The sequence below is a fragment of the Encephalitozoon cuniculi genome, chromosome II (assembly GCF_000091225.2).
Source record: "Encephalitozoon cuniculi GB-M1 chromosome II, complete sequence".
NCBI lineage: Eukaryota > Fungi > Microsporidia > Unikaryonidae > Encephalitozoon > Encephalitozoon cuniculi.
In genome coordinates this window covers 62,645-74,781 of record NC_003229.1, presented here as the reverse complement: position 1 = coordinate 74,781, position 12,137 = coordinate 62,645, and the positions used below count along the sequence as shown (strand labels likewise).

General features: G+C 47.8%; 11 protein-coding genes across 11 annotated transcripts, besides 2 other annotated features; 9 read left to right on the top strand and 2 right to left on the bottom strand.

Annotated features, from left to right (window-relative positions):
- Window positions 1-125: 125 nt before the first annotated feature.
- ECU02_0615 (uncharacterized protein) lies at window positions 126-419 on the top strand (the record flags this gene model as incomplete). Its single annotated transcript, NM_001415528.1, has 1 exon — window positions 126-419. One exon carries the CDS (start codon window positions 126-128, stop codon window positions 417-419), a length of 294 nt encoding a protein of 97 aa, NP_001402467.1.
- A 98-nt stretch (window positions 420-517) lies between these two features.
- On the top strand, window positions 518-1,063 carry ECU02_0610 (60S ribosomal protein L11; the record flags this gene model as incomplete). The annotated part of the gene is made up of 2 exons (NM_001040777.2): window positions 518-532; window positions 557-1,063. 2 exons carry the CDS (start codon window positions 518-520, stop codon window positions 1,061-1,063), a joined length of 522 nt encoding a protein of 173 aa, NP_584588.2.
- Window positions 1,064-1,166: 103 nt separating this feature from the next.
- Window positions 1,167-1,733, bottom strand: ECU02_0600 (uncharacterized protein; the record flags this gene model as incomplete). Its single annotated transcript, NM_001040776.1, has 1 exon — window positions 1,167-1,733. The coding sequence occupies one exon, from the start codon at window positions 1,731-1,733 to the stop codon at window positions 1,167-1,169; it is 567 nt and encodes a 188-aa protein (NP_584587.1).
- Window positions 1,734-1,970: 237 nt separating this feature from the next.
- On the top strand, window positions 1,971-4,307 carry ECU02_0590 (uncharacterized protein; the record flags this gene model as incomplete). The annotated part of the gene is made up of 1 exon (NM_001040775.2): window positions 1,971-4,307. One exon carries the CDS (start codon window positions 1,971-1,973, stop codon window positions 4,305-4,307), a length of 2,337 nt encoding a protein of 778 aa, NP_584586.2.
- Window positions 4,308-4,398: 91 nt separating this feature from the next.
- Window positions 4,399-5,148, top strand: ECU02_0580 (hydroxyacylglutathione hydrolase; the record flags this gene model as incomplete). Its single annotated transcript, NM_001040774.2, has 1 exon — window positions 4,399-5,148. The coding sequence occupies one exon, from the start codon at window positions 4,399-4,401 to the stop codon at window positions 5,146-5,148; it is 750 nt and encodes a 249-aa protein (NP_584585.2).
- A 38-nt stretch (window positions 5,149-5,186) lies between these two features.
- ECU02_0570 (uncharacterized protein) lies at window positions 5,187-6,584 on the bottom strand (the record flags this gene model as incomplete). The annotated part of the gene is made up of 1 exon (NM_001040773.1): window positions 5,187-6,584. The coding sequence occupies one exon, from the start codon at window positions 6,582-6,584 to the stop codon at window positions 5,187-5,189; it is 1,398 nt and encodes a 465-aa protein (NP_584584.1).
- Window positions 6,585-6,634: 50 nt separating this feature from the next.
- ECU02_0565 (uncharacterized protein) lies at window positions 6,635-6,835 on the top strand (the record flags this gene model as incomplete). Its single annotated transcript, NM_001415527.1, has 1 exon — window positions 6,635-6,835. The coding sequence occupies one exon, from the start codon at window positions 6,635-6,637 to the stop codon at window positions 6,833-6,835; it is 201 nt and encodes a 66-aa protein (NP_001402466.1).
- An 84-nt stretch (window positions 6,836-6,919) lies between these two features.
- Window positions 6,920-8,737, top strand: ECU02_0560 (uncharacterized protein; the record flags this gene model as incomplete). The annotated part of the gene is made up of 1 exon (NM_001040772.1): window positions 6,920-8,737. One exon carries the CDS (start codon window positions 6,920-6,922, stop codon window positions 8,735-8,737), a length of 1,818 nt encoding a protein of 605 aa, NP_584583.1.
- Window positions 8,738-8,840: 103 nt separating this feature from the next.
- On the top strand, window positions 8,841-10,391 carry ECU02_0550 (uncharacterized protein; the record flags this gene model as incomplete). The annotated part of the gene is made up of 1 exon (NM_001040771.1): window positions 8,841-10,391. One exon carries the CDS (start codon window positions 8,841-8,843, stop codon window positions 10,389-10,391), a length of 1,551 nt encoding a protein of 516 aa, NP_584582.1.
- Window positions 10,392-10,446: 55 nt separating this feature from the next.
- Window positions 10,447-11,457, top strand: ECU02_0540 (uncharacterized protein; the record flags this gene model as incomplete). Its single annotated transcript, NM_001040770.1, has 1 exon — window positions 10,447-11,457. The coding sequence occupies one exon, from the start codon at window positions 10,447-10,449 to the stop codon at window positions 11,455-11,457; it is 1,011 nt and encodes a 336-aa protein (NP_584581.1).
- Window positions 11,458-11,502: 45 nt separating this feature from the next.
- Window positions 11,503-11,573, bottom strand: a tRNA (tRNA-Thr).
- Window positions 11,574-11,692: 119 nt separating this feature from the next.
- On the top strand, window positions 11,693-11,974 carry ECU02_0530 (uncharacterized protein; the record flags this gene model as incomplete). Its single annotated transcript, NM_001040769.1, has 1 exon — window positions 11,693-11,974. The coding sequence occupies one exon, from the start codon at window positions 11,693-11,695 to the stop codon at window positions 11,972-11,974; it is 282 nt and encodes a 93-aa protein (NP_584580.1).
- A 51-nt stretch (window positions 11,975-12,025) lies between these two features.
- Window positions 12,026-12,107, top strand: a tRNA (tRNA-Ser).
- The last annotated feature ends 30 nt before the right edge of the window (window positions 12,108-12,137 follow it).

The following is a 12,137-nucleotide window of genomic DNA, read 5'->3' as shown; positions in this document are numbered from 1 at the left end:
TAAATCGGAAGCGTTCTGCAACTGATGGAAAGAAAGCTGCCACAGAATTGTAGCACCGGAAGGCGGCCACTCCTTTGGCTGCCTCATACACAACGGAATTAAATTATGCACACTGGGGCCCTAGCATGTATTTTCTGGTGAAGAAGCCTGCATGGCTTGTGTTCGACCCCAGCGAGTATGGAGACGAAGAAGTCAGGACATTCCAGGTGAGGCGCCGGGGGTCTCATACAAACACGAAGCTTGTGAGGTTTGAGGACGGGTCCTGGTACCTAAAGAATGGAAGCCAGATGTTTCCTTTGAAAGCCGTGTCCCTGAAAAGAAGAACAGGGGTGGGAGCTGAGGAGGGAGATGTTGTGCACATCAGAGAGGTCCTGGACAAAAAATGGTTTATCAAGATGAGCGAGCCCGCGGAGGAATGATTGGGCGTGGTGTTTTATATGGTGTTGCAGAAGTTGGCAGGGCTCCTACGGGACTCTTGGTGCGGACTGTTTTGAGCAAAAAAAATTTGATCCCCAACATGTCGTCGAAGAAAGTAAGTTGGAGCCTCTAATTTAAGATAAATCCAATGAGAGAGATAAGCATTAAGAAGCTGTCCATCCACATCTGTGCGCGGGAGAGTGGGGCAAAGCTCGATAGGGCTGCAAAGGTTCTTGAGCAGCTGACTGGGCAGAAGCCCGTAACCTCGAAGGCAAGAATGACGATCAGAAACTTTGGGATCAGGCGAAACGAGAAGATTGCAGTGCACGTGAATGTGTCTGGAAAGAAGGCCTATGAGCTTCTCAACACAGCGTTAAGGGTTAAGGAGTACGAGCTCAAGGAGAGCTGTTTTAGCAACAACGGATGCTTTGGATTTGGAATTGAAGAGCACATTGATCTTGGGCTGAAGTACGATCCGAACATTGGAATCTTTGGAATGGACTTCTTTGTGATTCTTGCAAGGCCTGGGGACAGAGTGTCCAAGAGAAAGAGATGCAAGTCAAGGGTCGGAAACAAGCAGAGGGTCTATGCGGAGGATGCCAAAAAGTGGTTTGTCGAGAACTTCGAAGGAGTTCTAGTTGAATAAAGTTGGACTTGGATGGATCATACATTTACCTGCTTCCCTTGCGATTCTTCAGGAATCTAGAACTATTTTATTTAAGAGATTTGGCTGATTATTGGACATGGAGTTACAGGACGATGTCGATCCCGTCGTCGATGTAGGACTCTTCTATTGTAAATACTCGCCCATCGGACTTTCTGACGGTAGTATTTCCTCCGCTGTGGTCCAGGATCTGAACCACCTCTCCCTTGTTCAGGCACACGTCTCCATTCTCGACATGCTCCACCCTAAGAAACCCTATTTTGAAGAACTCCTCGTTACGCTCGAGCTGTATTGTTCTTCTTCCAGAGGAGTTGAGCATGGGAAGAGCGCTGAAGCTGCTCACCAGGGTGATGTTCACCAGCATAGTCTTCCAGTATCCAGAAAGATAGTAGAATGGCACCAGGCACAGAACCTCACAAAGGACGAGGCCTGTCAGCACCCTGTTTCTGGGATCGTATGTCTTTCTTAGGAACCTTCTTCTGTACTCCAGCCTTTTCATCTGGAAATATAACAGCACGGCCATGTCAAACGAAACTGCAAGCAGCAGAGCGGCACTCAGGGACAGGCGGAACGAGCCTTCGTGAAAGAAGGCAGCCGTTATGCAGATGGACGTCGTCAATGCTTTTATGGCAAACGAGCGGAACTTATCCATGCAGGGGCTCAAAACAAAAGTGATTTGTATCCTGATAGGCACTTAGGCCCCTTAAAACACACCCGGGCACTGCATGAGTGGGGATGTCAAGAAGAACAGCATCTCCCAAGACGGACTATCCTGTGGGGTGTCTGTATGTGGAGGGTTGGAGATGTTATGGTTAGTTGTGACTTTCCTGCGGTGGGGCAAGAGGATAATTAGCACTTCTGGTATCAGATGATTTTCTTCAGACCCTTTATGGAGGTTGATTTGAGAGTTCGGAGAGTTGAAATTGAAAGCAGAGTGACCTCCGTAAGCATCAAGTGCTTCTTTTCGACGGAGCTGGCCCACCTGGATGACTTCACTGTAACTGTACCTGTGTACGGCCTTGGTGGGAGGAAGTACGAGTATACTGGATCTGTCTTCTCTCAGGCCCGCGATCTGGTGGCAATGATTGGAAGAAAGGTGGCGATTGGGGTGCTTAGTGAGAGGGGAACCGAGGTTCTTGGGAGCAGCGAGAGGCCCATCCTTTTTTGTCTGTACAGAGATGAGGATGCCATAAAGGTGTGCGGCCTGAGAAGACTGATAGCGGTTGAGTTGAGGAACCCTATAGGCTCAGCCTTCGCAAGGACAGTACTTCGCGATTGTTCCAGGTTTGCGATGCTTAGGAAGCTAAGGCTTGCGGGCTGCAACATCAGAAGGATTCCCGACTTTTCTGTGATGAAGCTGACGGATCTGGACTTGAGCCACAACAACATATCTGGAGTGGTGTACCTTCGCGGGAAATTTGCTTCTGTCAACCTCTCGCACAACGAAATATCCCACGTTGTCAGGATAAAAGCATCAAGCCTAAATGTTGCACACAACAGGATAGTGAGGTTTTTCCAGGAGTCTAAATATCAGCATCTGGACCTTAGCCACAACCCGCTGGAACACTACCATGCGGAAGCAAAGACTCTGAATGTATCCCGGACGGCAATAAAGTCACTGGAGTCGCGGACCACACGAAGGCTGTTTGTGGACGGAACAAAGGAGATCAGACTTGGCGTGTTTGAAAGTTTGGTATTCCTGAGCATGAACGACTGTGGAGTGTATTGCCTGTCGCTTACTGCAAGAAAGCTGAGGGTTCTGAAGGCCAGGAACAACTTTATAGAGGAGATTCCTCTCTTACCATCCCTTGAGTATCTGGATGTCTCTGGAAATCTTGTTCACAAGATATCTTCTAAGGGAGTCAGGTTTCTCAATGCCTCTAAGAATCAGATCATGACTTTTGACCTTAGCTCATGGAATAGGCTGGTGCATTTGGACCTTTCATACAACCCGCTGGTGAGTCTTGAGAATTCTGATGCACGTGGCCTGAGATTCCTGGGTCTTCGGGGCACGGACATCAAAAGCCTCGGAAAGAATAGAACGGAATGCTTTTACGATGTGCATCAGTGCAAGGAGAAGAAGAAGGTAGCTGAAAAGTTCGTGGTTGATCCCCGAGGAATCGACGGAAGGATGTTTCTCATATCTGTGCACGACCCTGGGACTGACATTTCTGGGATGCTTGAGACGATTCAAACGAAGATGAGAAAGGCCTCCAATCCTCATGTGTACCTCCAGAGGTTCTGCTTTCTCCTTAGAAAAATGCTTCTTTTTAAAGGCGTCAAAGCTGAATATGCGCTGTGCATGGTAACTCCCAAGCATGTGATTTTCAACGGAAGAGGCATTGGAGCTGTGTTCTCAAACTTTGCAGAGGTTAGGGCATTTGATGACCCAGATACTATTGAGGTATACGATAACGTTGGGAACTGGCACCTTATCCCGATGCCCTGCGGCTTTTACGGCAGCACAGCAAGATTCGATATACTTGATACAGTCAGAAACGACCTAGACGTTATCCTGGATTTCATAGGACATAGATGTCCTCTATCTGTAATGATGGCTATCTCCAGCACACCAAAACCGCAGAATGGTCTGTGCAGGGGCGTGGAGCTAATATCTAAGGTCGGCCTTCCTATCAGAACAACATATGAAGAGGCGATCAGGAGCCTTCCTGAGAGGAGAAACGACGTGGAGGGAGGCGAAAACTACAACTTTGTTCTGAAGGACGCCACAAGGCAGTCCTATGGAACTCTTCTCCTCAACCCAAACCCCATTTTTGCATTCTGCAGACTTATTCCAAGAGATGCGAGCCATCGATATGTTATCGGAAATGTCGGAAATATAATGAAGATGATGAGTGTCCTGTTCTCTGGAACCAGGATAGAGTTTTTTTCTAAGCTGTGGATTGTTGCGTTCCATGACCGGGTAGAGGCCTGCCTGTGGGGACTGAAGATTCAGGAGATGCTCAAGCATGTGGGGATTGATGTTGGGGTAGGGATAACGTGTGGATCTTTCTACACAAGGATAGTGGGAAGCCATGTTAGGTTTTATGGGCCGGCGCTTAACAAGGCATCGCGGATTGCAAACCTTGGTGTTGGGGTGTTCTGCTGTCACTGTGTATGGACTAAGCACTCGAGGATTATGTACATAAACCAAGGACAAAGGAACCTGAGAGGATTCAAGGAGCCCCACCTAATATACACTCCTCGGCTATCTGAGGAGATGTAGCCCTGTACCGGATTTCTGCTAAGGCGCCTGTGTACAACCATTCTGCTCTATGATCCTGTACTATAAAAAAACAACAAAAGTACCCTTAAACATGGGCATTGAAGTTATAAGCATACTTGTAGGGGGAGGAAACAACTACATGCATCTATTCTACGACGATGATGCTGCATTCTGTGTGGATGCAAGCAACCCAAGGATACTTCTGAAGGCCCTAGGGATCAACTTCAAGAAGAGTATCTATGACGAAAAGGAGATTTTCTCTATGGGGGAGGACCGGAAGAAGAGAAGAGAGCTTGTTTACCTGTTCACCACGCACAAGCACCTGGACCACTCTGCGGGGATTCGATGTATATCAGAGGAAAGCCCAAACACCAAGACGATATCCGGGTTTTCGGGAGACATATGCAAGTCCGGGGACAAGTTCCGCTTCAAAGATGTGGAGATAGAGTGTTTCCACACGCCCTGCCATACAGTGGACAGCTTCTGCTTCTATGTTGGCGAGAAATACCTTGCTACGGGAGACACCTTACTCTTCCTCGGATGCGGAAAGTTCTTCGGAGGAACTCCTGGACAAATGATCAAAAACATTGAAGAGATAAAGAAAAGGGTAAACCATGATGCTGTGCTACTATATGGGCATGACTATAGCGAGCAGAACATCCGCTTTACTGAGGAGTTTTACCATGTGCCCGAGGAGATAAAGAAGAAGAAGTTCCTGAAGTTGGCGGAGGAAATCAAGTACAACCCATTCTTTAACCTGAAGAAGGTTTCCATAGAGGGCTCGGAAGAAGAGGTAATGGGGAAACTCCGGGAGAGGAAGAACAAGTTTAGTAAGGAATGACATGGATTTTTGGGGAGTCTAGAGCAGAGGAGGGTCTCCTACTTAAGACCCTGCCTCGAAACTCTTTCTATCCTAGCCTTCCCATTCTCCATTATGACCCTGATGGCCTTTTGCGGGAAGTAGTACGAACCGTTGCTGTAAAAGAACGGACTGTTGGCGAATAAATCGTTCAGTTTGCACTTTTTCTGGATGAACACCATCTTCTTTCGAAAGCCATGCTTATCGCTAAACTTCAGCTTCCCATTCAGGTACACTTCACTGTCATGCACCTGGATGTCACGGGCATTCGCAGCAAGATAGTAGTAGTCGGAAGCAGTCTCAATGTAGAGATACTCCCCAGGACTGGGCTTGTGAATTATCGCTCCTGTATGAATCGACGAGACCTCGCTGGAATCTAGCTCCAGTTTGAGATTGTAGTGGACATCTGCCTGGAGCACTGCGCCATTGATGGAAACGATTTTCTGGTTGTCGAATACCGGCTGAGGATAAAGGCTGATTTCCAGCGGATCGCAGAATACTATTGCAGGTCCAGCGATCTCTGCCAGCTCATCGATTGTGTCCACCACATGGAGCCTTCCATACGACTTGATTGGAAAGGGGTCCTTGACCGATGAGAACGGCTTGCTTAGCCATTCATTCTCTATACTAATGGTCGTATGAAAGCGGCTGAACTCCGAAGATGCAATATATATGGGAACCGCGCCCCTTGCTTGCACCACAAACAGTGTGTGGAGAAGAACCTCAATAAGCATTGTCGTCATCTCGAGGGGAATAACTGCAACATCCAAGCCCAGCTCTCTAATGTAGGCAGAGAACTCGTCTATGGTATGGGAAGAGGTGCATTCGTCTGTATTGATGATCAGATAGTCTGAAGAGATGCTTCCTGGGCCCAGAGAAACCCTAGGCTTGCTAGCCAGAGAGGAGAGGTAGTAGAGGGTTTTTTTGTCTCCAAACTCAATCAGATAGTTCGACCACCCAATAAATGTTCCTGCCGGCTGTGGAACGACAGTGACGTCATCGAAGGACCATCTTTCATTGAACCTGACAAGCCTAACATTCTTCTTGAATCTCTCGACGTCTGCATCTTCTATGGGGGTGCCGGAATCCTCCTCGTCCTCGTAGTAGACCGAAAGTTTGAGGAGGCTCTCGTATTTTATCAAGATTTGTTCAAACACTGGTTCTGTAATGTAGACAGGGATGTCTCTTTCGAGAAAGAGCACCCCCAACGAGTCGGATCTGGTGACCAGGATGTGATCTATGTCATCTGCGAACTTTGGAAGAGCAAGCTTCAGAGGCTTTGGCCTTTTAGTGAATGAGGGAAGCGAAAAGGATACTCCATAGATACTCGATGGATAGTCCAAGAGGAACGTCTGTTCGTTTGTTTGAAGGACATAGCAAGACTTGGCCCTCGAGACGATCTGCTTTACTAAAGCCATTCCAGGGCTTGCCTAAATGTGCGAATTTGAAGATGCTCTGGCCACCCTTGATGACTTCTGACAGGGCGGACGAGTCTGGAAGGATGGTTGAGGCAATCGAAAAGGAATTGGTGGAGGAGATCAAGCACAAATACGGCGAGATAGAAAAGGCCATAGAAAAGGTTATTGAGAATGTGGAGAGACTACACGGCGATCTACTTGGCGAGATAAGGGCGGTATATAGAGGAGTGGAGGAGAGCAATCTTATGTAGATGTAGAGATATACAGAGCTTTGTATGGTGGAATGAATAAAGGTTGTGTTGGCTTCATTGTTGAGTAAATCATTTAGTCCCTGGATGTTAAGGGTCTTGTTTGGGTATGAAAAGCACCTGCAGATGGTTGACGATGTATACAAAGATGGCAGCGCAGGTGATGAGAAGCTGTCGAAATTTATAACATATCTGAAGTCGAGGACATCCATCATCCCAAGCACCCTCGACTATTTGAGAGTAAGGGCCCGAGAGGAGGTGCATAATATACACAGGCTCAAGATCGGATCGAAGCTTCTGAGGCAAATCATCGATCAGCTAAGAGGTGTGTCGATCTGCTACGAGTCTCGGATAATAAGGATATTTGTTGGGGTGATTAAGGAGATCCTGCGACTGAAGAGAAATGGAGACTTCGAGTATTCTGATCACCAGGAATTTCTGGATGTGTTTAAGCACTTCTTTGGGACTGTTCCAATCCGGGCATACGAAAGCGAAAGGTACATCCGCAAGATTCTTTTTATTGCGACGGAGGCGACAAAGGTTACTGTGAGTTCCGACGGGGCCAAGACTGGTTTTGATGATGAGGATGGCAGGGTAGTCGATGATGGAGGAGAGGCGTATGGAAGAGCAGGGATTTCCGACGACGAAACAAGCAGTCTGACTGATCTTGAGAAGTACAAGAACGAGGAGAGAGGCGAGATATCCAATGCTAGATTTGAGTACTTCTTCCTGGAGGTCATGCACACGCTTATGGAGGTCGAGGACATTCTAAGGATCGACCACGACGAGAAGTATAAGTGGCTGGTAGGCTCTCTCATGAAGCGCGAGGAGGTGAATAGCGCCAAAAGAATCGAGATATTCAGGCTGGTGGCTGGGAAGGCAAACATCATCAGTGGAAACAGCCTTATCTACTACGTGCTGAAGTATGGAAGCTGCATGAGGAAATCCTGCGCAAGGATTCTGACGGAGCATCTCGAGCCCGATCTCTATCCACAGATAATTCTCCAAGTCAACATGAACATCCTGGAAAGAGGGAAGAAGCTGTATAGGGACAGAAGAGGAGCTGGAGATAGCAGAGCGGTTGAAGAATGCGAGTTTCTTGCCCAGGAGGGCGTGGAGGTTCTGAGTTCGTACGAGGTACTTCATCTGAATCAGAAGGAAATAGTGCTGAGCTTCTTCAGCATCTTTGAGATGTTTTTCTCTGGAGAGGACGACAAGTTTCTCTTCATCGTCTCATATGCAAGAGAGTACTTTGAGAAGTGCAGGCCGATATCCGATGTGTTCTACAGATTCCTCAAGAAGATCTTTCAGGAGCAGGAGCCCGGTGGATACACAGAGAGCTTTAGGGCAGCAATGTTTGGAGAGATCCAGAGGTACTTTGTCGTTCACTCTGACTGCATTCCCAATGCAAGATTCATGACTCTCCTCCTGAACTCGGCGGTGGGAGAGTTTGTACCGTTTTGTTGCAAGATACTGTATCTGGCAAAGGACTACTTCATGGCCCGAACGCTGAATCCTTTTATGAGGGAGAGGGCCATGGGGAGGCTTCGAGCGCTCTTCTACCAGACGAGGAACAGGGACATACTGTATCTTCTGGTGGATGTTGTTGGGCATGATGCCTCCAGAGACGACCAGTACAAGACATTATGCCTCTTCAGTGAGAAGAAGATTCTGAGCGGGCAGCTAGTCCGAGAGATGTACAAAGGTCGGTATTCGAGTGTTTCTGAGATCCTGTCTTCGGAGTTCGGTTGTGAATCGCTGAAGCCCTATGATCTAGATGAGGACAGGAGGATATGCGAGACTGTAGATCCCGGCGGGAAGGCCCGGAACTGCGAATACCTTATGAGTGGGACCAGAAGATGCACTCGGATAGCACTGATTGACTATGAAAGGCACTTTCGATGATCATTGCTCGGACAGATGCAGATAGTTAATGTAATAAATGGGATTGTTCTGACTTTTCGGGACTTGGCGTGCAGACTTTTATTTGGGTTCCAACTTTGAGGGGATGGAGAGGTACAAGCTTCGCCAAGTGATTGGAGAGGGAGCATCGAGCACGGTGTATAGTGGGGTATCTGCTCGAGGAGAGGAAGTGGCTGTGAAGGTGGTGCCTCGGAAGGGAAGGTCAACTGGAATGGTATACAGAGAGATTGAGATGTTAAGTACAATCAAGCACGAAAACATTGTTGGGATTGTTGGCCGGTTTGAGTCTAAGAAGCATGTGTACATGGTTGAGGAGCTGTGCGACTTCAATCTTGTTTCATTCCTCAACGAGTACGAGGTTGATGAGGATGTGGCCTTGAAGATATTGAGGATGATATTGTGCGGGCTGCGGCATATACACTCTCTGGGAATCATACACAGAGACCTGAAGCTGGGGAACATACTTCTGAAGGGGAATACGGTGAAGATTTGTGACTTTGGACTCTCGTGCTATGTGGAGGAGAATAACAGCGAGTTCTGCGGGACAATGGACTATCTTGCGCCTGAAGTGGTTGATGGAAAGAAGTACTCCTTTGGGGTTGACATGTGGTCTGCGGGGGTTGTCTTCTATGTGCTCCTTACGAAGAAGAAGTTTTGCGAGTCTTTAGATTCGTTGGAGTGTTCTGAAGAGCTCCGGGATCTTCTTGAGAAACTACTTGAGAGAGACGAGAGTAAAAGGGCCGATGCGAGTGAGGCCCTGATGCACAGAAGCTTCAGCAGGTTTATTCCAAGATGTGAAGACTTCAGAGGTCTTCCAGGTTTCGAGAGGGGTACGAAGTATGGAGTGCTTCGGAAGGCCGGAGATAGTGTTGAGCTTGGGAGTATCCGGATAGATGCTAGGAGAGGGAAAAGACATGGCGGGGGGAGGAAACATGGAGATCTAGGATGCCTATGCGGAGAAGAGTTTACGTACTCTGTGTATGTTGACTCCGAAGAAATTGAGCCTGCATTTATTACAAACGGGCAGCTGAAGACCCTGGGGTTGCTTACAGCACATGTGAAGGCGATGAGGGAGAAAACGCCGAAGATAATAATAGACGACGACGGGAATAAGTTCTATTATATGTTTTCAGGTGGATTTGTGTATGTTGGAAAAGAGCTTACCTTGAGAGCGAGGGGCGGGAAGTATGAGATGAGTAGGAGATCTGGAGAAAAGACGTATCTTGAGGCTGTTCCTGATTTCCTGTATGAAGCCATCGGTGGATTAGAGGCCAGATGCAAGGCGATTGACAAGGAAGTATGCTGGTTTTCAAGGGAATCGCCTGTGCTGATTGACTGTTCTTCACACCAGCAATTTTCTATGTCGTGCATATCCCAAGTGAGTGAGATGAGCATCAGGAACAGGGTGGAGTACGATTATATTGAGAGTACTGGGTGGTGCATCAGAGACGGACTCAACTTTTTATTTCTGATGAACGATGGAGAAATGTTTGAGGTTCTGTGTCCAGATCTGGCCGTTAGGTACAGGGGAAGACTGCTTTTTATTGATGACAGGCTTCCGATGAAGCTCAAGCGCAGTTTGAAAGGTATTTCTCCCTTTCTTCGGAGTCTCTGTGATGGGTGTTACATGAGTTGAGTCGGATGTGTGAACAGTGATGGGATATCTTGGTTTGCTTAAGTAAACAAAGACGATGATAGAGGAGATATTTCTAATTGGAGATGGAGATAGAGTTCTATATGGGGATCCAAGCAAGTACTGGAGGGGGGCCCTGTATCCAGCAGACAGTGCTGGAGGATACCGACTGCTGCAGATGGCGGTGAATGATGTCAGGATAGGTGTTCTGTATAGTCTTATGAGCGACCTTTCTGTACTGGGGTATATGGAGAGGCTGAAGAAGAAGCTTGAAAGGAAGATGGGAGAGGTCAGCAAGAAGAGTGTTCTAGAGAACTATTTTGGATTGCTCAGGGTTGTGAACAGGCAGGAAAGCACTGTGGCACTTGAGAGCAAGAAGAGCATTATTCCATCCATAGTCAGCAACAATGTGTATCTTGATGTGTGCGAGGCCCTTAGTGCTATCATCGATGGAGAAAGGGTTGTTCTGAACAGAACCGACGGGAGATGCCATCTAAATGCATCGTTTGGGGAGGAGAAAATGGTAAGGTTCAGCATCAGCAAGATGAGGACATCTGGAGTTGTCTACAAGAACGATTTGCAGGTTTCAGAGGGACTTTCTGAAGCAAGGGTGGACGTAAAGGTCCATGGATGCAGGACGGAGACAGTCCGGTACTGGATCTCCAGCCTAGAGGAGCCCCTTGTGATGATTTGCAGGGCTGGTGGAGGGTATGTGGTGAGCTGCCCAAGTCCAACGAGATTTGACTGGCTTGAGATATGCTTCCCGATTCCAAAGATGGCATCCAAGGTTGTAAAGAGCCACCGTCTGGGAAGAAGTGCTTACGACCCGGAGGACAATCTGCTGAGATGGACCTTTACGAAGGAGGTTGTAAAGAGAGAGAGGATCGACTATCGGGTGGAGGAGTTTGAAAAGTCGGAGGACTTGAGGCCCATAGTTGTCAACTTCCACATCAAGGAATGGGGGGATCCAAAGATAAGGATAGAGAAGGCCGAGTGCATTGGAAGCCCGGGGGTGTGTTTCTGGGTCAGATACAGCATGTCAAGTGGAAGATACGAGATTCGGAGATAGAACAGACATGCACTAGCAATGCCTTGTGGCGAAGATCAAAATGTTAGGCTTGTGCGAGAATCGAACTCGCGTCAGTTGATTACGAATCAACCGTTTTGCCACTAAACTAACAAGCCTTGGGCATGAGCAAACAACCTGGGATAGTCTTTGGCGGGGCTGCAGGCGAAGAAATAAAGATTTTGAGACACATCATGTGTTAACGGAAAATAAATGGGGTATAAGGAGCAGGGCCCGAATGGACCAGATAGAGACACAAATTCTGTTTGTCCGGAATCTTCCAAAGGACGTCAGCAAGGACAAGGTTGTGGAGCTGTTTGGGGAGTATGGAACTATAGTACAGATAAGAATAGGAGTTGAAAAGAACACGGCAGGAAGTGCTTTTGTGGTGTACAGCAGGGTGGAGGGTGCTCGAAAGGCGATGCGGCGCATGAACGGGTACTATCTCGACGGAATGTACTTGAATGTAGGGTACTGGCAGCCGTTTGACAAGTTCCGGCTTATGATGAGCCGAAGATGAAGCTGTGGTGCTGTGAGTATATGATTGGAGGCCTCTTTCGATGAACTTGGAGGCGGTGTGGCCGAGTGGTCAAAGGCAATCGATTCGAAATCGATGGACTCTGTCCCCACAGGTTCGAATCCTGTCGCCGTCGGGGTTGCTTTTTGATATGAATGGCGCAAAT